Here is a 27130-nt window from a genome sequence, read left to right on the forward strand (position 1 = left end):
AAATTTGTAACGCAATTTCTCCTGAGTACAGAAATATCCCATATGTGGGCGTAAAATGCTCTGTGGGCGCATAACAAGGCTCAGGAGTGAGAGCGCACTATGTACATTTGAGGCCTAAATTGGTGATTTGCACAGGGGTGGATGATTTTACAGCGGTTCTGACATAAACGCAAAAATATAAATACCCACATGTGACCCCATTCCCTCACGGAATGTAATAAGGGGTACAGTGAGCATTTACGCCCCACAGGTGTCTGACAGATTTTTGGAAAAGTGGTCTGTGAAAATGAAAAATTTAATTTTTCATTTGCACAGCCCACTGTTCCAAAGATCTATCAAACGCCAGTGGGGTGTAAATACTCACTGCACCCCTTATTAAATTCTGTGAGGGGTGTAGTTTCCAAAATAGGGTCACATGTGGAGGGGGCCACTGTTCTGGCACCACGGGGGGCTTTGTAAACGCACATGGCCCCTGACTTCCATTCCAAACAATTTTTTTCCCAAAAGCTCAATGGTGCTCCTCCTCTTCTGAGCATTGTAGCGCGCCAGCAGAGCACTTGACGTCCACACATGGGGTATTTCCATACTCAAAAGAGATGGGGTTACAAATTTTGGGGGGTCTTTTCTGCTATTAACCCTTGCAAAAATGTGAAATTTGGGGGGAAGCGCACATTTTAGTGAAAAATATTTTTTTTTTACATATGCAAAAGTCGTGAAACCCCCTGTGGGGTATTAAGGCTCACTTTATTCCTTGTTACGTTCCTCAAGGGGTCTAGTTTCCAAAATGGTATGCCATGTGTTTTTTTTTTTTTGCTGTTCTGGCACCATAGGGGCTTCCTAAATGCGACTTGCCCCCTGAGCAAAATTTGCTCTCAAAAAGCCAAATATGACTCCTTCTCTTCTGAGTATTGTAGTTCACCCGTAGTGCACTTCAGGTATACTTATGGGGTACCTCCATACTCAGAAGAGATGGGGTTACAAATTTTGGGAGGTCTTTTCTGCTATTAACCCTTGCAAAAAAAGTGAAATTTGGGGGGAAACACACATTTTAGTGAAAAATATATATATTTTTTTTACATATGCAAAAGTCGTGAAACACCTGTGGGGTATTAAGGCTCACTTTATTCCTTGTTACGTTCCTCAAGGGGTCTAGTTTCCAAAATGGTATGGCATGTGTTTTTTTTTGCTGTTCTGGCACCATAGAGGCTTCCTAAAGGCAACATGCCCCCCAAAAACTATTTCAGAAAAACGTACTCTCCAAAATCCCCTTGTCGCTCCTTCGCTTCTGAGCCCTCTACTGCGCCCGCCGAACAATTTACATAGACATATGAGGTATGTGCTTACTCGAGAGAAATTGGGCTACAAACATAAGTATAAATTTGCTTCTTTTACCCCTTGTAAAAATTCAAAAATTGGGTCTACAAGAACATGCGAGTGTAAAAAATGAAGATTGTGAATTTTCTCCTTCACTTTGCTGCTATTTCTGTGAAATACCTAAAGGGTTAAAACACTTACTGAATGTCATTTTGAATACTTTGGGGGGTGCAGTTTTTATAATGGGGTCATTTATGGGGTATTTCTAATATGAAGACCCTTCAAATCCACTTCAAACCTGAACTGGTCCCTGAAAAATTGTGAGTTTGAAAATTTTGTGAAAAATTGGAAAATTGCTGCTGAACTTTGAAGCCCTCTAGTGTCTTCCAAAAGTAAAAACACGTCAATTTTATGATGCAAACATAAAGTAGACATATTGTATATGTGAATCAAATTTTTTTTTATTTGGAATATCCATTTTCCTTACAAGCAGAGAGCTTCAAAGTTAGAAAAATGCAAAATTTTCAAATTTTTCATCAAATTTTGGGATTTTTCACCAAGAAATGATGCAAGTTACCATAAAATTTTACCACTATGTTAAAGTAGAATATGTCACGAAAAAACTATCTCGGAATCAGAATGATAGGTAAAAGCATCCTAGAGTTATTAATGTTTAAAGTGACAGTGGTCAGATGTTCAAAAAATGGCCGGGTCCTACAGTGAAAAATGGCTGGGTCCTTAAAGGGTTAAAAATGTTTTTAAAAAAGTGAAAAACACACACACTACATTTTTATTATTGTCGGCTACATTTTTAGTGCTTTACCAGCACACATAAATTGATCCCTGTTTAAAAATTAATAAACATTTCGTAATAAAAAAGATAAATCTTGTTAGATACAATTTTTTCCATCACTACTGTATCTTTTTTATTATTTTTTTTATGGTACCCTACAAAATTTTTATAAAAATGGTCTCTCCATCATTTTTTTGGATCGCTAAAGTCCAAAAGAGAATAAAAACCGCCTGCAAAAATGCAAAATTTAAAACCAACATGGCGTTTTTCTTGGCGTTTTTGCTCTCCCATAGACTTCTATGGGATGAAAACGCCACAATTTCAAGGCAAAAAACACCAAACTAGGTTTTGTGGGGCGATTTGAAAATCCAGCCTCTGAGCCCAAAATTGCTGAAAAACGTCAAAAGGATAAAAAAAAACGCCAAACTGAAAAACGCCAAGTGAATCTGGTATTTTGCAGTTTACTATTGACTTGCAGCTAACATCTGTGCGGGAAAATTGGCGTTTTTTACGGCGTTTTTGCAAAAAAAACCTCAGTGGAGTTCCAGCCTAAGGGGTTAATCACTATGTTTTTCTTAAACCCCCCCCCCCCCCCAAAAAAAAAAACACACTTACCACATGCTAATTTTTGGGGCCATAAAAGGTCAGAGCTAAGTTGAAAGTCAATAGGGTAATATGAAATCCCTGATCCTCGATGCCTTTTTTTTTAAAGTGTGTATATATGTATGGATATTGGCTTTTTTTGTGGAGTTCATCCCTCCCCCCCCCCCCCCCCGGATTCTTGAGGTAGGCTGGGCTCATACCCCGTTTTTGCAATACAGTTCCCGTATACGTTTTCAATTTGAAAACCATATGCATTGACTCTCCATTGAAAACTGTATGCCAAAAGATGCATCCGGTTGTGTCCGTTTTGCATCCTATACAGTTTTGTCAGTTTTTTTTCCCGTACCCATAATCGGGTGAAAAACCATATTGAAACATACGGTTCCATACGGTTTTCACCATACAGTTTTCACCATACGGTTTTTGACTTTAGAGTTTTTTTATTTTTTTTATTTCAATCAAACAAGTGAAACTTTATCCATAATGGAATGAAAAGTTAAAAATGTATAGTTTTTTTCTCAAAAAACTGATTCAACTGGACATTTTTCAAACCGTATACGGATTAAAATTTGTACACACGTTTTGATACAGTTTAAGCTGCATTCAGATCTCGTTTTGTACATACGGGTGCCGGACCTGGCAGGGTGAGGGGCAAACCGGGCACTCACGTACCCCAGCCGGATCAGCCTGTGACTCCATTTACTTTTAATGAGCCGACCGGAGTCAAACGGTGACTCCGGTCAGCTCAGTTTTGACCCGTATGCGGTTTCCTGACCGGACCTAAAACCGTAGTATACTGTGGTTTTAGGTCCGGTCCAAAACCGCATACGTGTCAAAACTGAGCTGACCGGAGTCACCGTTTGACTCCGGTCGGCTCATTAAAGTAATTGGAGTAACAGGCTGATCCGGCTGGGGTACGGTAGTGCCCGGTTTGCCCCACCCCCAGCCAGGTCCGGCACCCGTATGTACAAAACAAGATGTGAATGCAGCCTTAGGCTGGGTTCACACCACGTTTTGTACTTACGGTTCCGTATACGGCTGAGGGGAGGGCGGGGAATAATCGCGGCGCCCGCACTCAGCCATATTCGGGAACCGTATTTAATGCATGTCTATGAGCAGACGGGAGTGAACCGCAGCCTCCGGTCAGCTGCGTTTTCGGCTGTATGCGGTTTCAATCCGGTCTGCTCATAGACATGCATTAAATACGATTCCCGAATACGGCTGAGTGCGGGACCCCGCGATTCCCCCCCCCCCCCCAGCCGTATACGGAACCATAAGTACAAAATGTGGTGTGAACCCAGCCTTAGTCCGGTTTTGAGGTATCCGTTTGTTTTTTTTAATCAAAAACCAGATATGGTGAACTGTACTGCAAAAACGAAAAACACGAAACAACAAAGAAAACAGACGATTTTTTTTGGGGGGGGGGGGAAACGCCACAAAAGTCGCATCTTGGAAGTGGAATATGAGGGGGCAGTTTTTTGTGCTGTCCTCAGTCTTTTACACGTTTCTCTGGAGGTCTCAGTGCTGCCCCCTGTGATCTACAAGCCCTGCAGAACACGTGCTCTAGAACTTTCCAGCTGCTTTATGGGACGAAAATAGATGCGTCCGTATCGGGTGTCATCCATAGGAGCGGGCGCGGCCTCCTCCTCTCCGCCCTCTATGACCGCAGCCTAACAAGGGGTTAACCCTCCCCGGCAGGTGCCGGGCTCTTTAATCGTTCCTGGAGTGGGCTTCGGCCGGTGACGTCAGCGCACATGGCCCGCTCTGATTGGCTGAGAGGCCGCTCCAGCGCAAGAGACGTGTCCTGCAGCCACAGCGGAGGATTGCGGTGCAGGGAGGAGCGGTGCATGCTGGGAACTGCGGAGAATAAATAGTCAGCCGGGAGCCGGAGCTAATGCTGCGTACTGCATCTGTCTGAGGGACACGCCCTGCGTGGGCACAGCTGCTGGAGGTAGGGATATGGGGGTGGCACTCGTTCATAAGGTCAAAGAGCACCCGGGGTTTCCATATGCCAGGCTGAGACATGGGGGGTGATGTATTGGGCATGCATGGTGCAGACATACAGGTATGAAAGGCAATGCCAGCAAGGGGCACAATGCATGGGTAATAACGGGCATGCATTAGTGCTGGGTATTGCAGAGCATGGCATCAGGCAATGCCAGCTAGGTGCATTATATAAGAGCCTGGTGTATAAGAAGAACAAGGGGCTGTCTGGGGCACCATGCCAGCTGCTCTGTGCTGGCAATAGATGACGGCTGTCCGGGCATGCTGGAAGTTGTTTTGGAACAGCTGGAGGCACACTGGTTTAAGCTATAGATCATATGGCCCACAGACTATGTTTTGGACTACATCTCCCATGATGCTTTGGCAGTATTTTGGATCTAAGAGCATCATGGGATATGTAGTCCAAAACCTCTGCAGTGCTGAAGGTTGCCTATGCCTGGTAGAGATCGGCCACACAATGCATTACCCAGCTGTGGTCAGTGGATGGTTCCATGCCCTAATGGAAAGGTGGGCACATGTGGTTGAGCAATAGACTAGTGTAGTGTTTCCCAGCTGTTGTGGCTCCAGCTGTTGCAAAACTACAACTCCCAGCATGCCCGGACAGCCTTTGGCTGTCCGGGCATGCTGGGAGTTGTAGTTTTGCAACAGCACACTGGTTTAAGGCTGCATTCACACCTCATTTTCAGCCTTTGGTTGCCGGATCCGACTGGGGGAGGGGAAAACCGGGCGCTCCCGTTCCCCCAGCTGGACCGGCGCTGAAATCTTGAAATTATTGAGCCGACCGGAGTCAAACTGTGACTCCGCTCGGCTCATTTTTGACCCATATGCGGTTTCCTGACCGAACCCATAACCGTAGTATACTACGGTTTTAGGTTTGGTCACAAAACTGGAAACGGGGCAAAAATGAGCCGAGTGGAGTCACCATTTGACTCCGGTCGGCTCATTAATTTCAGCGCCGGTCCGGCTGGGGAACGGGAGCGCCCGTTTTTCCTCTCCCCCTCCCAAGCCGGATCCGGCAACCATAGGCTGAAAATGAGGTGTGAATGCAGCCTAAGCTATAGATCAAATCTGTTTCGGCTTTACGTAACGCAGATCATTGGTGACATCACAGATGAAATAATGGCGTGCCCCATTGTTTAGAATATCCCTAGGACAACCGGCTCCCGATGACTGTATAGCGACAGGTGTAACCACATCCTTCATCCATATGGTCAGCAGGACAGTGAGCTCGGCCTTGTAAAATGGTTGGCCTACCTGGATTATTTAGGGTAAATTCATACGTCGCCGCCTTTCAGTGCAACAGAAACAAATCAATTCCATTCATCTGAATAGGGTTATTTCTTCAGTATTTGCAGGGATATTTGCACTTTATCTTCAGAGGAATGGTAGAGTTGGAGACATTTCTGCAACAAATCTTCTTCATGGGAATTCGGCTGTAAAAAGGGGTACTCTCGCTCTAACAGTTACCCACAGGATAGGGGTATTAAGCTGATCAGTGGGGGTCCTAGTGGTTGGACCCCCATTGATCACAAGAACAATGAGTAAGGTGCACTGAAGGGCACGTGGCCAGTGTGTCTTTCATTCTTTAAAGGGGAACTCCGGTGGAAAAACTTATTTTATTTATTTTTAAGTCAATTGGTGCCAAAGAGCTTAACAGATTTGTAAATTACTTCTATTAAAAAAAAAAAATCTTAACCCTTCCAGTACTTATTAGCTGCTGTATACTACAGAGGAAGTTGGGTTGTTCTTTCCAGTCTGACCACAGTGCTCTCTGCTGACACCTCTGTCCATGTCAGGAACTGTCCAGAGCAAACCTCTCCTGCTATGGACAAAGGTGTCAGCAGAGATCACTGTGGTCAGACGGAAAATAAATCTAAAAAGTAAAAAACTTCCTGTGGAGCGTACAGCAGCTGATATGTACTTGAAGGATTAAGAGCTTTAAAAAGAAGTAATTTACAAATCTGTTTAACTTTCTGGCACCAGTTGATTAAAAAAAAATAATAATTTCTACCGTAGTCCCCCTTTAAGGGGGCCTCCAAACACTGCGAAATGCTGAGCTTGGCAGTGTGGAGTATGCATGCAGCCAATGCTCTGTTAATCCTCTATGGGGTTTCTGAGCACTGCCAAGACCAGCATTTCATAGTGTTTGGAATCCCCCTTAAAGAATGAGTGAAACACCCTTTAGTGCATCCTATTCATTCTGGGGAATATTTGACTTATGTTCTTGTGACCTTCTGCTTCTCATGATGGGTGGGGACCCCAGTGGTTGGACCAGCACCCCACCATTCTTTGGTTTGGTTGGTGCTAACCCTACATACAAGGGACCGTTCAGTTTGCTAAATTCTTAAAGGAAATCTGTGAGATTGGTACTTTCCTTGTCCCGTTCTGTGGTGGGGATCTCCGGTAATCTTGGCCGTTGGCTCCAGCTCCGGGCACCCGACTTGGGGCACGGGCAGAGCTTAGTGACCTCACCGCTGCTGGGCCCTGCTGCTAGAGAACAGCAGCGGTGACATCACTAAGTTCTGCCCGTGTCCCAAGCCGGGTGACCGAAGCTGGAGCTAAGGCCAAGATTACCAGAGATCCCCGCCACGGAGAGTACCGTTGTCATCATGGTCACCTGCACTGTCTCTCGGTTCCGACAGGATAATACTGGTGACAGATTTCCTTTTTAAGATGATGCCCCATCCCATTAAAGGTGTATTCTGTTGTATTTTAATGGTGAGTCCAGGTGTTTTTGAAAACCTAAAACCTACTTGCCTGCCCCAATCCCAACCATTGCTCTTTCTACAGCACCTGGTCCCTGCTGCTGTTTGCTGCTTCCCCTGATGTGTTGACCCTGTGAGATGTGAGCACTGACTGGCGGCTGGGGCGTTGGCTGCAGGGTTCACACATCAGATGAAGCGGAGTACAGACACAGCACTATACCTACACTGTGGCCCCTTCATTCTGAGGATCGGTGGAGGACCCAGAGGTCAGACCCCTACAATTATAAAATTATAGCATATCCTAGCATATGCTATCACTTTAAATGGGTATTCCCATATTCCTTTTAAGGGGTAGTCAATTGATCACCCAAATCTCCCACCATTTTGACGGTGCCTGTTTTTTCTACTCAACTGCTTCCTATTCTTTGTCTCCACACTTGGCCAATCGCTGACTGAGGCGGGACACCACTGCGGCCAGTAATTTGCTGAGTGGGTGCTTTCTTACATTAAGAATGAGACTAGGAAGTGCTGAGTAGCAGTGTCTGGCACGATTGGAACGGTGAGGGATCGGGGCAGGTGAGTACACATTTATTTATTTTTCCTAGCTTGGCCACAAACAGACATTAAAATACTGCTGGACATCCCCTTTATGGTTATTACAGATTTTCTATGCTCGGCTGTGTGCAGCCATGTTACAGATCTTCTCCATCAGCATGGGACACATCTGTTCCTCCCCTGCCTCTGTTGAAGCAAATTGCTACTTAAGTGTTTATTGCAGCTATTTTTCTTGTCTTCTGAGACCTTAAACCCTCCCCATCCCATAATCACCATCACAGCCGCAGGTATACTTAGCAGGGTTAAAAAACGAGGTGATGTTTCCATTGGTATTGTCCATGGACCAGTCCTGCTCTTATCTGGTTGCAGTATGTTACAAGTAGCCTCTTCAATGTGTGCGTGGACGTATCGAAATGTCATGGCTGCTATTAGCATGTTTACATGAATGGTTATCCAGCTTTTCTAAACTCCAAATCTGGCTAAGTAGCACTATGGGGGTGGGGAATATATTGCTTTTCATCTGCATAAGCTGGGTGTCAATCTCTATGGATGCTGTAATGGTAGCAAATATGTGATAGAGCTTTGTCTGCTGCATGTTCCCCATTTATCTTGGATAAAAATATGCATAAATAATTCTATGCAATACACAGCTTTCCTCGCTTAATGATGGCCTTGTTTGACATATTTGCTGGAAAAAGTCTTAACCTATACCCTTGGGACTTCTTTAACATTTATGTGAAGCGCTTATACAGCAGTGGTCTCAAACTGTGGCCCTCCAGATGTTGCAAAACTTCAACTCCCAGCATGCCCGGACAGCCAACGGCTGTCCGGGCATGCTGGGAGTTGAAGTCTTGCAACATCTGGAGGGCCACAGTTTGAGACCACTGTTATTCAAGCTCAGCCTGACGGTATATATTATAGGTCATGATAACATGTTGTTTCCTCTTTCTCTAGACCCAGCTCTGATTTTCCGAAGTTCTGCATCATGGACCTCAAGCCCAGACTTCTTAACTTGATGGGAACGGTGTTCCTTCTTCTGTTCTTCAGACTTGGCATTGGTAAACAAGACCCATGCTGGACTTGCCGCAACCTCGTCAACAATTTTATCAAGGTGATACTGCAGGCGTTTGCTTCTGTTTGAGGGGATGTTGTAGGGCTGGGCAGTATACCGGTTCATACTGAATACCCAAAAATTTTCCCTGCATGATATGAATTTTCCCCATACCGCAATAATTATCACCTGCAGATGAGTTGCGGTGGCACTTCAAATGAATGACTTGTGGGCCTCCGGCAAGCTGTCACCTCCCCGTGCAGGCGCTAAAAGCCTGGCTTTTAGCGCTTTCAGGGGGAGGTGACAGCTTCCGGCTCGCAACTTAAAGGAAAACTGTCAGATATTTTCTCCCGCACTATTCTGATGGATAGTGCGGGAGACGCTAATTAAAACGAGCCCTACCTTACCTGGATCCGCCTGGCCTTTCGCCCGCAATTGTAGTTTTATTCTATGTGTATATCTTGCTGTAACTGGCACGGGCGTGGCTTCTGCAGGTTAACTGGCTCTGACATCAGCGCCGCTTATGAATATTCATCCACCCTCCCTTCAGTTAGGAGCGGGGAAGAAGGCGAGCTGGATGGAGGGGGGGAGGGTGAATATTCGTAAGCGGTGCTGACGTCAGTGCCAGTTAACCTGCAGAAGCCCCGCCCGTGCCAGTTACAGCAAGATATACACATAGAATAAAACTACAATTGCGGGCGAAAGGCCAGGCGGATCCGGGTAAGGTAGGGCTCGTTTTAATCAGCGTCTCCCGCACTATCCACCAGGATAGTGCGGGAGAAAATATCTGATAGTTTTCCTTTTTAATGGTTTCCAGTGCCGTGGCCACATTTCATTAATTTAAAGCGCCGTGGCCTGGAGTAGAGGGGGTGATATGCATTTTTGGTCATACTGCCCAGCTCTAGGATATTGGGGGGGGGGGGGAAATGTGTTCCCCAGTAGACAGGAAGGTTTAATACGCCGGGTGGGGACCGGACCGGGTGACTGCTGATATCTATCGGCAGGCATCCCGTGCAAATGCCCCCCCATGTCGGTGATCGGCGCAAATCGCAAGTGAATTTACACTTGCGATTTGCGCCGATTACGGGTCTATGGTGACCCGGAATAGAAGGGGATCGCGGTTGTCTAAGACAACTACGATCCCCCTGAAGCGATAGGAGTGAGGTGGCAGGGGTGCCACCCCTCCTATCCCTGCTATTGGTGGTAGACGCGACCACCAATAGCAGATCGGGGGCGGAGGGGTTTACTTTCCTTTTCCCCATCCTACCCACCCACAATAGGCAGGGCAGGACTGGGAAACAGACCCCGAACGCCGAAGGTCCACTTACCCCTCCGGAGGCTGCGGGCGGCAACGGAGATCGGCGCGGGTGGCGTGCGGCAGAAGAAGACGGCTCCCTGGATCCTACGGAAGCCGGTAAGTTGCCTAGCAACCTCTGGAGGGCTACAGTCTGAGACTGTAGCCCTCCAGATGTTGCAAAACTACAACTCCCAGCATGCCCAGACAGCTGTTTGCTGTTTGGGCATGCTGGAATATGTAGTTTTGCAACAGCTGGAGGGCTGCAGTTTGAGACAACTATATATTGGTCTCTAAACTGTATCCCTCCAGATCTTGCAAAACTACAACTCCTAGCATGCTCATACAGCTCTTTGCTGTCTGGGCATGCTGGGATTTGTAGTTTTGCAACATCTGGATGGTCACAGTTTGGAAATCACTGGGCAGTGGTCTATAAACTGTAGCCCTCCAGATGTTGCAAAACTGCAAATCCCAGCATGCCCAAACAGCTGTCTCACCATGCTGGGAGTTGTAGTTGCGTAACCTCTAGCTGCTGCATAACTACATCTCCCAGCATGCCCTTTGGCGATTAGTACATGCTGGAAGTTGTAGTTTTGCAACAGCTGGAGGCACGCTGGTTGGAAAATTCTGAGTTAGGTAACAGAACCTAACTGAAGGTTTTCCAACCAGTGTGCCTCCAGCTGTTGCATAAGTACAACTCCCAGCATGCACTGTCATGCTGGGAGTTGTGGTTTTGAAACAGCTGGAGGTTTGTCCCCCCCCCCCCCCCCCCCCATGTGAACGTACAGGGTACATTTTTCGCCGCAGCTCAAACTCCTAGCGGGAAACTCACCATAACACGCCAGTGCGAATGTACCCTAAAAACACTACACTACACTAACACATAATAAAGAGTAAAACACTACATATACACCCCCTTACACTGACCCCCCCCCCCCCCCCCCCCCAATAAAAATGAAAAACTTATTGTAGGCAGTGTTTCCAAAAAGGAGCCTCCAGCTGTTGCAAAACAACTCCCAGCATTTCTGGACAGCCACTGACTGTCCAGGCATGCTAGGAGTTAAGCAATAGCTGGAGGCACCCTGTTAGGGGTATTCTACGCCAGTGATTCCCAATGTCCACCCCTATGCAATTCCTAATTTAGTCCTCAAATGCGCATGGCGCTCTCTCACTTCAGAGCCCTGTCGGATTTCAAGGAAACAGTTTAGGGCCACATATGGGGTTTTTCCGTAATCTGGAGAAATTGCACTACAAATTTTGGGGGGCTTTTTCTCCTTTTACCCCTTATGAAAAGGAAAAGTTGGGGGTTACACCAGCCTGTTAGTGTGTTTAAAAAAAGAAAAAATAATTTACACTAACATGCTGGTGTTGCCCCATACTTTTTATTTTCACAAGCAGTAAAAGGAAAAAAGCCCCCCAAAATTAGTAACGCAATTTCTCCTGAGTACGGAAATACCCCATATGTGGGCGTAAAACGCTCTGCGGATGCACAACAAGGCTCAGGAGTGAGAGCGCACCATGTACATTTGAGGCCTAAATTGGTGATTTGCACAGGGGTGGCTGATTTTACAGCTGTTCTGACATAAACGCAAAACATAAATACCCACATGTGACCCCATTTTGGAAACTACACCACCCACGGAACGTAACAAGGGGTATAGTGAGCCTGAACACCCTACAGGTGTTTGACGAATTTTCATTAAATTTGGATGGGAAAATGAAAAGGGGGGGAAAAAAAAGTTTTCACTAAAATGCTGGTGTTACCCTAAATTTTTCATTTTCACAAGGGAAAATAGGAAAAAAGTCCCCCAAAATTTGTAACCCTATTTCCTCTGAGTAAGAACATACCCCATATGGGGATGTAAAGTGCTCTGCGGGCGAACTACAATGCTCCGAAGAGAAGGAGCACCATTGGGATTTTGAAGAGAAAATGTGTCCAGAATTGAAGGCCACATGAGTTTACAAAGCCCCAATAGTGCCAGAACAATGGACCCCCCCCACATGTGACCCCATTTTGGAAACTACACCCCTCGTGTAATGTAATAAAAGGGGTACAGTGAGCATTTACGCCCCACAGGTGTCTGACAGATTTTTGGAACAGTGGTACGTGAAAATGAAAAATTTTATTTTTCATTTGCACAGGCCACTGTTCCAAAGATCTGTCAAACGTCAGTGGGGTGTAAATACTCACTGCACCCCTTATTAAATGCTGTGAGGGGTGTAGTTTCCAAAATGGGGTCACATGTGGGGGGGGTCCACTGTTCTGGCACCACAGGGGGCTTTGTAAATGCTTATGGCCCCTGACTACCATCCCAAACGTATTATCTTTCCAAAAGTTCTATGGTGCTCCTCCTCTTCTGAGCATTGTATTTCGCCCGCAGAGCATTTTACGTCCTAACATGGGGTATTTCCATACTCAGAAGAGATGGGGTTACAAATTTTGGGGGACATTCTCTCCCATAACCCTTTGTAAAAATGGTAAATTTGGGGAAGAAACTGCACTTTAGTGAAAACATTTTTTTATTTATTTTTTTTTCATTTACACATCCGATTTTAACGAAAAGTTGTCAAACATTTACGTGGTGTTAAAGGGGTAGTCCAGTGGTGAAAAACTTATCCCCTATCCTAAGGATAGGGGATAAGTTTGAGATCGCGGGGGGTCCGACCACTGGGGCCCCTTGCGATCTCTCTGTACAGGGCCCTGGCTCTCGGCCCAGATAGCGGGTGTCGACCCCCGCACGAAGCGGCGGCCGACACTCCCCCTCAATACATCTCTATGGCAGAGCCGGAGATTGCCAAAGGCAGCGCTTCGGCTCTGCCATAGAGTTGTATTGAGGGGGCGTGTCGGCCGCCGCCTCGTGCGGACGTCGACACGCCCCCTTCCCGCGGGCTGTCAGGGCCCCGTACAGGAGATCGCAGGGGGCCCCAGCGGTCGGACCCCCCGCGATCTGCAACTTATCCTCTATCCTTAGGATAGGGGATAAGTTGCTCACCACTGAGTCACCACTGGACTACTCCTTTAAGGCTCACTGGACCCCTTGTTACGTGCCTTGAGGGGTGTAGTTTCCAAAATGGTATGCCATGTGGGGTTTTCTGCTGTTCTGTCACCTTAGGGGGCTTCCTAAATGTGATATGCCCCCCAAAAAACATTTCAGCAAAATTCACTTTCCAAAATCCCATTGTTGCTCCTTCCCTTCTGAGCATTCTACTGCGCCCGCCGAACACTTGACATACACATATGAGGCATTTCCTTACTCGAGAGAAATTGAGTTACAAATTTTTGGAGGCTTTTTCTCCTATTGCCACTTGTAAAAAAAAATTCAAAAACTGGGTCTACAAGAACATGCGAGTGTAAAAAAAAATGAAGATTTTGAATTTTCTCCTTCACTTTGCTGCTATTCCTGTGAAACACCTAAAGGGTTAACAAACTTACTGAATGTCATTTTGGATACTTTGGGGGGTGTAGTTTTTATAATGGGGTCATTTATGGGGTCCCTGAAAAATTCTGATTTTGAAAATTTTGTGAAAAATTTGAAAATTGCTGCTGAACTTTGAAGCCCTCTGATATCTTCCAAAAGTAAAAACATGTCAACTTTATGATGCAAATATAAAGTAGACATATTGTATTTGTGAATCAATATATAATTTATTTGGAATGTCTATTTGCCTTACAAGCAGAAAGCTTCAAAGTTAGAAAAATGCAAAATTTTCAAATTTTTCATCACATTTTGGAATTTTTCACCAAGAAATGATGCTTTAAATGTATGAAGAATATAGGCCGTACATCTGTCCAAAAATATTAAACCTCACGGCAACAGAAAACATGAAAAAGTGGTCCCTATATAGGACTGAGGTGCCTTTTTAAAATATAACTTTTACTTATTGTTCATTGTAAGAATTTTTTTTTAATAGAAATGTCTATATAGTGCCAATAATTAGTAACTGGCGCTCATACACACGATTAGTATGCAAATCAATTATATCAGTGGTTATCAGAATGACACCATCACGTAACCAATATCCCTATATCACAGGAGTATGGTTCAAATCACATTCAGGTTAGTCCCTTTCTGGGTGGGGAGGAGCTCCTCACATGATTAGGGAAAGTTAAGAAACTAGTCCTGAACTTGCTGGGTGCCCCCTTATTTTCTTGCAGTGTAGTCCTAAGGAGGAGGTGGAGAGGGCACTTTTTTTTTTTTTTTTTTTTTGGATGGCATATCCATCTAGAGATCTCAGACAGATTAAGGATTGAGGGCTCAGAGCCTCTTCTTTATCCGCAATAGGGACAGAGGCTGACCATACTGACATTTTGTAAGACAATTTTTGGTAAAAAAAAAACAAACTAATTTTCTTTGGTGCAATGATTTTTTCATTTTCACTTATTTGTGTTTTAGGGCATAGAGAAAACAGCTGGGCAAAACTTTGGTGGAGGCAACACTGCCTGGGAAGAGGAGAAGCTGGCAAAGTATGAGAGCAGGTATTGTGAATGTTCTTGTGGCTGCTGCTACCAGTTATTAGTGTTGGCAGAATCTTCTGTTTCTGGACACTTCTTCTTGAAGGGTTAATACTTGTTCACGGGCTATGTTGTATTGTAGCTCAACTGCATTGAAGTGGATGGGGCTGGGCTGCGCTGCAGTATCACAAACTGGGCAGGTGTGGCACTGTTTTTATAAAGAAAACTCCTTTTAGGGTGACTGAAAATGCAATTTTGTAATGGTGCACTGTTTCTGCAGTGAGACTCGTCTTCTGGAGGTGATAGAAACTGCCTGTGAAAAGTCTGACTTTGAATGTAATAAGATGTTGGAGCAGAATGAGGAACATCTGGAGGCGTGGTGGTTTAAGAGGTGAGGAAGACAAGTAAATGCCAAAGCATTAGGCTTGGTTCTCAGTTTTATCACAAATTGATACTTTAGCGTGATTCCCCCTGACAGGAAGTTATGTAGTTCTTTCATTGGCATTGACTCAAGAGCTCCCTGGCATAGCTCTGTCGAGATGCCTCGTCACCCTCTGCTATCACAGGAAGTGTGGATCTTGTGTCTGAGCTTTAATCCTGCCCCCCCCCCCCCCAAGTGATGCCATCACCTCTGACCAGCCCCTACAGTCTAAATCACATCTCCCTATCATATAAACATATACCTTTTTTATTAGGTCATTTTAAAGGAGTAGTTCAGTAGTGAACAAGTGGTGAACAACTAAGGATAGGGGATAAGTTGCAGATCGCGGGGGGTCCGACTGCTGGGGCCTCCCGCGATCTCCTGTACGGGGCCCCGGCAGCCCGCGTGAAGGGGGCGTGTCGAACACACACACACACACACACACACACACACACACACACACACACACACACACACACGAAGCGGCGGCCGACACGCCCCCTCAATACAACTCTATGGCAGAGCCGGTGCGCTGCCTTCGGCAATCTCCGGCTCTGCCATAGCGATGTATTGAGGTGGCGTGTCAGCCGCCGCTTCGTGCGGGGGTCGACACCCGATATCTGGCCGGAGAGCCTGACCCCCGTACAGAGAGATCGCAGGGGGCCCCAGCGGTCGGACCCCCTGCGATCTCAAACTTATCCCCTATCCCTAGGGGATATGTTTTTCACCACTGGACTACCCCTTTAACCCCTTAAGGACTCATTTTGGCCTTAAGGACTCAGACAATTTAATTTTTACGTTTTCATTTTTTCCTCCTCGCCTTCTAAAAATCATAACTCTTTTATATTTTCATCCACAGACTAGTATGAGGGCTTGTTTTTTGCGCGACCAGTTGTCCTTTGTAATGACATCACTCATTATATCATAAAATGTATGGCGCAACCAAAAAACACTATTTTTGTGGGGAAATTAAAACGAAAAACGCAATTTTGCTAATTTTGGAAGGTTTTGTTTTCACGCCGTACAATTTATGGTAAAAATGACGTGTTCTTTATTCTGAGGGTCAATACGATTAAAATGATACCCATTATATACTTTTATATTATTGTTGCGCTTAAAAAAAATCACAAACTTTTAAACTAAATTAGTACGTTTATAATCCCTTTATTTTGATGACCGCTAACTTTTTTATTTTTCCGTATAAGTGGCGGTATGGGGGCTCATTTTTTGCGCCATGATCTGTACTTTTTTTTGATACCACATTTGCATATAAAAAACTTTTAATATATTTTTTTTATAATTTTTTTTTTTTTTTTAATAAAATGTATTAAAAAAGTAGGAATTTTGGACTTTTTTTATTTTCGTTCACGCCGTTCACCGTACGGGATCATTAACATTTTATTTTAATAGTTCGGACACTTACGCACGCGGCGATACCAAATATGTCTATAAAAAATGTTTTTTACGCTTTTTGGGGTAAAATAGGAAAAAACGGACGTTTTACTTTTTTTATTGGGGGAGGGGATTTTTCACTTTTTTTTTTTTTACTTTTACATTTTTACATTTTTTTTTTTTTTACACTTGAATAGTCCCCATAGGGGACTATTCATAGCAATACCATGATTGCTAATACTGATCTATGTATAGGACATAGAACAGATCAGTATTATCGGTCATCTCCTGCTCTGGTCTGCTCGATCACAGACCAGAGCAGGAGACGCCAAGAGCCGCACGGAGGAAGGTGAGGGGACCTCCGTGCGGCGTTATGAATGATCGGATCCCCGCAGCAGCGCTGCGGGCAATCCGTTCGTTCATTTAAATCGCGAACTGCCGCAGATGCCGGGATCTGTATTGATCCCGGCACCTGAGGGGTTAATGGCGGACGCCCGCGAGATCGCGGGCGTCGGCCATTGCCGGCGGGTCCCTGGCTGCGATCAGCAGCCGGGATCAGCCGCGCATGACACGGGCATCGCTCCGATGCCCGCGGTTATGCTTAGGACGTAAATGTACGTCCTGGTGCGTTAAGTACCACCTCACCAGGACGTACATTTACGTCCTGCGTCCTTAAGGGGTTAAGTAGTATGAGGCGTGTTTAAAGCATGCTGTCTTGTGCTAAACAATGTAACATAAAACAAAAGGCTCCATAGTGTGATACCGTTGTTGCACAGAGAGATTATTGTAGGTGGATATTGCGCTTACCACAGTAGGCTACACTTCACCAAGTTCAATAATGGAACAAGGTGTAGAAAATGAATAAGGTGTCAGCAGCCACTCCTCATCTTGTCAGATATAGCCAAAATAACAGTAGAATTCCAAGGTGTGGATGGGATACACGGGCGCTCGACAACCAGGTAGCAGGATAAAATGTTTATTCACCCATAATGCAACGTGTTTTACAGCACAGCTGCTTCATCAGGCATCTGATGAAGCAGCTGTGCTGTGAAACTCGTTGCATTATGGGTGAATAAACATTTTATCCTGCTACCTGGTTGTCGAGCGCCCATGTATTCCATCCACACCTTGGAGTTCTACTGTTAGTTTGGCTAAACAATGTAACAGGCAGAGGAGCAGACAGGGAATGCAATTCCACTGAATGTGGGATAGTCTGCTGCAAAATGGGATGTTCTGCAACAGGTCTGTGCGGTGAACGGGCAGAGAATAAGAGTAAAATAAACCACAAAGAAAACTAAGCAGCTTCAGTAACAGACTTCCACAGAGACAGACTGCTAATGGCTGTTTTGAGTTGGACAATAATAGAGCTATTCCAATAGGTAAGGGTCCCAGAGATAGGAACTACAACCATCAGGTATTTATGGCACTTCCTATGTGTAAATTCCCAAGATGGGATTAACCGTTTAAACAGCATCAGCGACACTTCACTCAATTCCGATATTTCTTTGCTTTCCAGACCCAAAGATCCCAGTGACCTCTTTGAGTGGATGTGTATGGACACCTTGAAGCTCTGCTGCCCGGAAGGCAACTGGGGGCCAGATTGTTCTCGTGAGTTATCAACCCAGTTTTAACTATTTGTGATAAATATAATAGAGCTGCTGTACAATTTCATCTCCTGTCTTACAGCGTGCCCTGGTGGCAGTGACGAGCCCTGCAGTGGGAATGGAAAATGTAATGGTTCAGGCACACGAACTGGCACAGGGACATGTGACTGTAATCCCAGCTATGGTGGCCCCTTGTGTATGGACTGTGCTGTTGGTTATTATGAGGAAGCCAAAAATGAGAGCCACCTGGTATGTTCTGGTATGTAAGGGGACTATAACGCACGCATGCACCATTCTCCGAAGTTGTTCTTTGCTCTATTTTGTTTGTACATTTTCTAGTGCAGTCGTCTGCAACATGTTGCTTTCCAGCTGTTAATAAACCACAACAATGGCCTGCAGGGCTTTGGCTTATTTGTTGTGAAACTTTAGCTGCCAGAATGGTGAGGCTGCAGTCCAACACCTGGTGGGCCACAGCCTTGCAGACCACTGCTCTAGGGGGGCCCTGTGCAGCAAAAATTACAAATTCGGGGGTTATTTGAAATAGCTTGTATGTACAGCTTTGGAGGGTTCACTGAGAGGCAAGCTGTATAAGTGCAATTGCACATCTATCTATAGGATAATCTGTATATACCAATAAGGCCGTTTTGCACGGCCTGAAGACAAGGTGCATGACACCATAGACCAGTGGTCTTCAGCCTGCGGACCTCCAGATGTTGCAAAACTACAACTCCCAGCATGCCCAGACAGCCAACGGCTGTCTGGGCATGCTGGTAGTTGTAGTTTTGCAACATCTGGAGGTCCGCAGGTTGAAGACCACTGCCGTAGACTGTGATCATACACTGTCCCTCAGGCCTTGCTCTAAACATAAGTGTGTGTGTGTATCTATCTATAAAGCCATTGTTTGGGATTCTGTAATGCATGTTGCTTCTGGTACTGTAATACATTCTCCTGTCATTTTGGTTTTTGAACATGAGATCTGTTGGACTGGCTGTGTCTTTGTTTAATATAGCCTTAAAGGAGTACTCCGCCCCTAGACATCTTATCCCCTATCCAAAGGATAGGGGATAAGATATCTGATCCTGGGGGTCCCGCTGCTGGGGATTCCAGCGATCTTGGCTGTGGCACCCCAGACACCCAGTGCATGGAGCATACTTTGCTCCGTGATGGATAACTGGCGGGACAGAGGCTCGTGATGTCACGGCCATGCCCCCTCCATGCAAGTCTATGGGACTTGCATTTAGGGGGCGTGGCCGTAACGTCACGAGCGCGGCACGGCTGTGACTTCATGAGCCTCTGGTGCTGCACTGCAGCTCTGAACGAAGCTGGGTGCAGCAGGGAGATCGCGGGGGTCCCCAGCAACGGGACCCCCGCGATCAGACATCTTATCCCCAATCCTTTGGATATGGGATAAAATGTCTAGGGGCGGAGTACCCCTTTAAGTCTTGGCTGCAGTTATACATGACATTTGTGATTTGCCCATACATTTCCCTGTTTTGCTGAATACTTTGCTGCTGTGTTTTTTCCTCTTGTACAGAGTGTCACCGGTCCTGCAGCAAATGCCTGGGGCCTGAGGAGGACCAGTGTGTGCTGTGCAAGAAGGGCTGGATGCTACATGACATGAAATGTATTGGTAAGTGATCTTTAAGGAGATATTGAGGGACATTTATCAATGTTTGCTTATGTATTCTGTTGTGTGTGTGTGTGTTTTTTTTTTTTTTTTTTTTTTCTTCTTATTTGTGACTTATTTATCAACTGGTTTCAGCCTGTTGATAATTTTCTTTCACGTAAGCAAATTTTCCTTTTTTAGTTTGGTAGTAGCTTTTTCTGCTCCATGTTTGAGCTGGAGTAAATTTAGTCAATTATTAACCTTTTTGCGCAGTTGCTAAATACCCGACTAAAGCTAATCCATTTTGAAAAATTTACTACGTAAGCAAGTTAGAATTTTCTTGCTTTGCTTGTTCTTCATGCAAATTGTCGCACGAAAACACACGTAGTCGCAGTTGCAACAATTTTGCGACAATTATACTAAAGAGAACCTGACTAAACCCGTTGATGTCCATCATTATGTATAAACCTGAAATGGTGACTGCAGCCCTTCTGAGGGATTATAAAAATGGAAATCACTGTAATTTTAGGTATAAAAGAAAAATTTTGTCCTCCATACAGTTTTATTTTTTTATTTAAATTTTTTTTTTTTTTTTCCCCCCCCCCCATGTACAGACATTGATGAATGTGGCACGGTAGATCGCTGCAAATCAAACCAGTACTGTCTGAATACAGATGGATCCTATGAATGCCGAGGTAAGCAGCCATGAGTGTGACAAGTCTAGTGACTGCTTTGGACAATCCCATTTTCTTACTAGGTACTCCTATCGGAACCCCCAGTAATAGGTTGTAAATTGCTGGGGAAAATGGTAGCAGGTGTTCAGTCCCCCTGCAGCCCCGTTACAGGAGAAATGGAGCATTATTCCCATTACCACTGGGAGGAGAGGGGATGCACAACAACCACCGCATTGGGTAGTAGAGGAGAGCTTAAAAGGTGGCGCCCATGGGTAGACAGTGGGTAATGTCTTCAATCCAGGGGATTGTTCCCCACCAAGTGGTTGAATAGAAGCATTCATGGTGGGTGGTCACTATATCCTACTTTGCATTCAGCTTTACAGTAAATCATGAATAGATAAGTCTAGGGTGGATTCATTAGCAGGGAGAGCCTGAAAATCCCAGACCACCACATGCACATACATGCCTATGTACATTTCTATATAGTTATTTATAAATGCTGAACTCCTGCAAGCAGCTCTTCTTGGGTTAATTGGACCTCTAAAAAGACTAGTTTGCTTCAGTATAAGATGTACATGTAAGTGGCCGGCTATATTCATGAACTTGCCATAATGTCCCCCTCTATTTTTTCCCCCTAATATTTAGACTGTGATAAATCCTGCATTGGTTGCATGGGCGCAGGGTCTGCACGATGTAAGAAGTGCAATGCTGGCTACTATCGGGATGGTGCCAAGTGCCTGGGTGAGTATGTGTGTTACCAGGGTTTACTGAAGGGGTAGGCACATCCTTTTGAAAAATCTAGAATGCACTAAGAATATATTCTGCTTCAGCTTTTAGCATTTTTGAAGACTTGTAGGTCTATGTAAGGTCAGAACACAACAGCTTTGTCACCAAAAACTGTGTCAGCTAAGAGGTCCCATCTATGCAGCGACATTAGTCATTTTACCCAAAATTGAAGAGAGCGCCATTTTGTAACTTTTGGGGGCTTCCGTTTCTATGCAGTGCATTTTTCAGTAAAAATTACACCTTATAATATTTTGTAGGTCCATACAGTTAAAACAATACCCTACTTATATAGGTTAGATTTTGTCATACTTCTGGAAAAAATCCTGCAGGAAAATGTGTGTTTAAAAATGTCATCTTCTGACCCCCTATAACTTTTGTAATTTTTCCGCATATGGGGATGTGTGAGGGCTTTTTTTTTTTTTTTTTTTTTTTTTTTGCTCCGTGATCTGGTTTTTATCGGTACCACTTTTTGTTTTGATCGCTTTTAATTCACATTTTAATGACATGAAGTGACCAAAAATACGCTAATTTGGAATTTTTTTTACGTGTAGAACATTGATCGTGCGGTTTAATTAACAATATATTTTTATAGTTTGGACATTTACGCATGTGGCGATACCGCATATGTTTGTTTTTTTTATTTACTTTTTTTTAAATATTTTTTTTTGGGGGGGGGGGGGAGGGGGGATTCTGACTCTTATTAGGGAAGAGGTTAAATCACATTTATTAACACATTTTTTTAGACTTAGCTGCCGGGATACCTTTTGGTTTCACTTCAGAGCAGCGGTCAACTTTGATCGCTGTGTCTGAAGGGTTAATACCGGGCATCACCGCGATCGGTGATGTCCGGTATTAGCTCCGGGTCCCGGACATTTTATGGCTGCCGGGACCGACCCGATATGACCCATTGTTAAGGAGTTAAGTGACAGATTGCAGACCAGGTTACTATGTTTGCAAATGTTTAGGTCAAATAATCGCAGGAGGATGGCAGCATTTCTTTCCTGTGCTTAGTGTGAGGATCTTGATTTTTATAGAATTCCTTTTGTCTCCCTTATCCATATGGTCTTTGGCAAAAACAAAAGCAGGCACCTGCTAACTTTGCACAATCTATAACAACTACTCTTTGTAAGAAGCAAAAGGGAATGAAGAATCTGTTTAGTTGGGTCGGTGCTTGTCTTTACCACAAGGTGTCACTGCTGCACACAGTGATAATTAAATGGTTATATAGCAGTTTATCCATGATGTGTCCTCATAATCCTATTGGTCTAAACTGTGTGATTTACTGTTCTCCTGGGCTCTAACTGTACATTTCAGATATAGACGAGTGTGACAATGAGATTCCCAAGTGTAAAGGCCTACGAGAGGAGTGTGTGAACACAGAGGGAAGTTACACCTGTGTCTGTGAGAAGGGTTATTCCAGGATTGATGGATTTTGTAGAGCTGACAACAAAGGTAAGGTGCCCGATCGGTTTGGGAATGCTGTTAAGATGAAATAAAAAATGCTAATGTAGCAATCTGGTTTGATGCAACACATGTATACAGTGGTCCCTCAACATACGATGGTAATCCGTTCCAAATGGACCATTGTTTGTTGAAACCATCGTATGTTGAGGGATCCGTACAATGTAAAGTATAGGACAGTGGTCTTCAATCTGCGGACCTCCAGATGTTGCAAAACTACAACACCCAGCATGCCCGGACAGCCAACGGCTGTCCGGGCATGCTGGGTGTTGTAGTTTTGCAACATCTGGAGGTCCGCAGGTTGAAGACCACTGGTATTGGAGGTTATACTCGCATGTCCCCGCCGCTGCGGACCGTCACCGCTGCCCTGGATGTCACCTTTCATTGATGTCCCCGACGCTCCGGCAAGGCCTCTGCTTCCCCGGCATCCGCGCTCTCAGTCACCGCCTTCACATCTTGCATGCCGCTCCTATTGGATGACAGGAAGGCGTGCGCAGCGACGTGATGACTACGATGGATAGCGCCGGCGATGCAGGGGATCCCGAAGAGGACCCATCCGGAGCCCCGAGGACAGGTAAGTGATCGTCAGCGGACCACACAAGGCACCTTGAACGGCTTTCCGGCAGCAGCTGAAGCAGTCTGCGCTGACGGATAGCCGTTTATGCGATGGCCCCGACATACAAAAGCATCGTATGTTGATTCTGCCTTAAACATGCGATGGCCTCTGAGAGGCTATCGTATGTTGAAATGATTGTAGGTCGGGGGGGTCACTGTACTGCAATTTCTTATGGTATTAGAACATTACTCTTTATTAACATACAGATACTTTTGGCTTTGCAGGCTATCCTACGGATTACTGGAGACTGGCTCCATTAGTTGTTGGAGGCTGTCTCTAGCAGTGAGTGAAGCATGCTGTTGCCTGCTTCTCCTGGCTATATCTAGGGATCAGTGGGGGTCTTGGCACGGAGACCCCAACCACTATAAACTTTTGATGTGCCTACTTGACATGTCAAAAGTTTTTATATAGAATATTAATTTATTATAATATTTATTTTTTTGTCAAACTCTTTAAATGAATACATGTTATGAACTTAAAAAAAAAAATTACTAATTATTTTTGCTTCTTTCCTAAAAAGATGACTCTGAGAAAGGACTGTTTGATGACATCACTGACGATGAGGTGGTGGTCCTGCAGCAAATGTTTTTTGGGGTGATCATCTGTGCTCTGGCCACTCTAGCAGCCAAAGGGGACATGGTCTTTACTGCCATCTTTATTGGAGCTGTGGCAGCCATGGCTGGGTACTGGTTCTCAGAGAAAAGTGACAGAGTACTTGATGGCTTTTTGAAAGGAAGATAGCTTCTTATCAGCCTGGAGAAGAAGGTGAGAATGGACCCGAATGTCTTTGGCGCACCTCTCTGATACACCCCTGGGCCCCAAAGAGCTCTTCATACAGTCCAGTTGTGTGGCAGAGATAACAAGTATTGTCATGTAAGGAAGGTCCTTATGACACCCCCTGCCACCTCTTATATTGTAGAAGACACATAAGCACAGACCTCTTCAAGAAACCACCGAAAATCTTAAATTTAAGTTGATAGAATCCTTCTGTGATGACAATTTTGAAACCTTTCTTTTTCATAGAAGAAGCCTGTAGGAAACCAGGAATTTTAGAAATTTTTACTTATCTGATCTGAAGACCAGAAACTTGAGTTCTATATACTCGCTCTATGTATCTCCCCGCTTGACCTAGAAGTGTGGCATCTTATGATTTGTCTGGTGGACACTGCCCTCTTCACCAGGCTGTAAAGTACGGATGATGGGGGTCCCGAGTGGGATCTTACTAGTGTCGATCCTACAGGAAGAGCAAAGATGGTTCTGCAAATTTTTGTGTGGCTTGCACATTGTGCTTTTCTGTATGGAAATGAATGTAAGATGACGTGACTTTGGTAACACATATTTATAAGAGATGAGTTGCTTTCATAAGGGTATCTGTGAGGACTATGTGATTTTATATATCTTGTTGTGTGTTTTTTTTTATTTATTTTTTTTTACTGTCCATGTGAGCACACCCTAAAGGCATATTCCAAAATATAATGTAAATTTGTGCTCAGGCAGGTGGTAAAAACAAAAAAAAATAATCCTATACTTTTTTTGCTCCCCTGCTGTTTACACAGTCCCCCACGGCTGCACAGTCCTGTGGCACCAGTTGGCTAAGTGGGCATTTTCTTGTGCCAACTCCAACCCTGGAAGGACTGTTCAGTGAGATCAGGGCTTCGTGAGAATGGCAGCAGGGGAGTGAGGAAGGAAAGCATAGGATTTTTTATTAATTATCAAATGCATATTCCAGTGTTTCCCAACCAGGGTGCTTCCAGCTGTTGCAAAACTACAACACCCAGCATGCCCGGACAGCCAAAGGCTGTCCGTGCATGCTGGGAGTTGTAGTTTTGCAACAGAGGCACACTGGTTGGGAAACACTGGCCTAATAACAAACGTTGCTCCCTTAAATACACCTTTAAAGGGTCCTGCACTTTATGAAAACATTTGCAACCAATTTTAGCTAATTAATTTTAAGCCTCAATAACGAGACCTCTTTCCAGTCTTAATTAGAAATATCCTCCTGTTGTGTGCTTTATTTCCTGTCCAGACCTATGTCTCTCCATGGTTACTGACGACATGCAAACCCTGGGGGAGATTTATCAAAACCTGTGCAGAGGAACAGTTGCCGAGTTGCCCATAGCAACCAATCAGATTGCTTCTTTCATTTTGCAGAGGCCTTGTTAAAAATGAAAGAAGCGATCTGATTGGTTGCTATGGGCAACTCAGCAACTTTTCTCTGGACAGGTTTTGATAAATCCCCACACCCACTTCCTCTTCCTTGTCTTCTTGTAGACCTGCAGATAATCTTTCATCACCCCCCCCCCCCCCCCCACCGCATTTTATAATTTACTTGTATTTTTTTTCATTTTTTGGCCTTATCAGACTTAAAACGCACTAAAAAGTTGCAGGCAGCTTTTGAGCCTCTTCTAGATCTGTGCCCTGGAGGCACATAGCATGGTGTGAGTACACCCTTAGCAATATTTTTCCAGCACATCACATGTCGCCTGATAAAATTGAGGAATTTAAAGGCCTAGTCAACACCTTGAACTTTGTCATATTCCTGTACAATTTATGGCGTGTGGGCAGAGCCGCTATCCTGCCGAAAGAAGCCATTGCTATAAGGGTGTACCATGGCCATGAAGGGGTCTATTTGGTGTGTAACAATATTTAGGTAGGCAGTACTTGTCAAAAGAACATCCCCACGAGTATTAGGAGCCAGGAAGAACATTGCCCAGTGTATCACACTGCCTGTTCCATCTGGTCTTCTTCCCTTTATTACATCATGGTGACATCTCTTTACAAGGTAAGCGGCAGACACGCACTCAGCTATCTACTTCACGTAAAAGAAAATGGGATTCATCGTGCCAGGCCGCCTCCTCTCATTGCTCCTTGGCCCAGTTCTGATGCTCACATGCACTCTAGACCAGTGTTTCCCAACCAGGGGTGCCTCCAGCTGTTGCAAAACTACAACTCCCAGAATGCCCGGACAGCCAAAGGCTGTCCGGGCATTCTGGGAGTTGTAGTTTTGCAACAGCTGGAGGCACCCCTGGTTGGGAAACACTGCTCTAAGCAGTGGACAGTGATCAGCACGGACAGTCTGGTCTGCCACTATACAGCTTCCTACAAGGCCACTGCGATGGGCCGTGTGTTCTGTCATCTTTCTTGTTTTTTTTTTTTTTTCTAATGTATTAGAGATGTTTTTGATTTTATGTATTCCAACTGTTATCCACAAGTGGGGAAAAAAATACATCTGGACAGAAGGAAGCACTGAATACATATCAGAAAGAGTTACTATTAAAGAATGATGAAACTGCATGTTACCTCGGTTACCTTCCAGCCGTCAGATCGTTGTGGTTTTGCAACAGCCTGAAGGTCACAGGTTGGAGACTGTTACATTATTTATTTTTGTTTGTTTGGATCTGCTGTTAGTCTTTTTATTTATTTTTTCTCAGGATAATAAAATTATTTAAAACTTTACACCCCCTTATCCTGTTTTGTTTGGGGGGGGGGTACTGTAGGTTTGCACAGTGCATGGATGTGTCGATATATTGGTACTGTGTGAGGGCAAATCATTCAGTACCAGGATTTCCTGGATTCGTTAAGTGTACAAGATGAGAGGACAATTGGCTTGTTAGCAGCAGCTTATTTCCCTTAGGAATGAAAAGTTTGGGCATGTTGAAATACAACTGCTCAAGCCTTCTGTCCACTTCTGCTGTCAGAGGAGATTAAAGGGGTATTCCAGGAAAAACGTTTATTTATTTTTTTTTTTTTATCAACTGGCTCCAGGAAGTTAAACAGATTTGTAAATTTACTTCTATT

General features: G+C 44.7%; 1 protein-coding gene and 1 long non-coding RNA gene across 2 annotated transcripts; one reads left to right on the top strand and one right to left on the bottom strand.

Annotated features, from left to right (window-relative positions):
- The first annotated feature begins 4493 nt into the window (after positions 1-4493).
- Positions 4494-25437, top strand: CRELD1 (cysteine rich with EGF like domains 1). Its single transcript, XM_056524731.1, has 11 exons — positions 4494-4661; positions 8929-9085; positions 14714-14796; positions 15053-15163; positions 18102-18193; positions 18272-18448; positions 19724-19819; positions 20410-20490; positions 21115-21210; positions 22570-22707; positions 23853-25437. The coding sequence occupies exons 2-11, from the start codon at positions 8960-8962 to the stop codon at positions 24071-24073; spliced, it is 1221 nt and encodes a 406-aa protein (XP_056380706.1). The 5' UTR covers positions 4494-4661; positions 8929-8959; the 3' UTR covers positions 24074-25437.
- LOC130275977 (uncharacterized) lies at positions 24742-26782 on the bottom strand. Its single transcript, XR_008844972.1, has 2 exons — positions 26356-26782; positions 24742-26227 (listed from the first exon to the last, which is right to left on the bottom strand). It is a non-coding gene; the product is annotated as an uncharacterized LOC130275977 (long non-coding RNA).
- Between the last annotated feature and the right edge of the window lie 348 nt (positions 26783-27130).

This window comes from Hyla sarda, chromosome 6 (genome assembly GCF_029499605.1).
Source record: "Hyla sarda isolate aHylSar1 chromosome 6, aHylSar1.hap1, whole genome shotgun sequence".
Classification (NCBI taxonomy): domain Eukaryota; kingdom Metazoa; phylum Chordata; class Amphibia; order Anura; family Hylidae; genus Hyla; species Hyla sarda.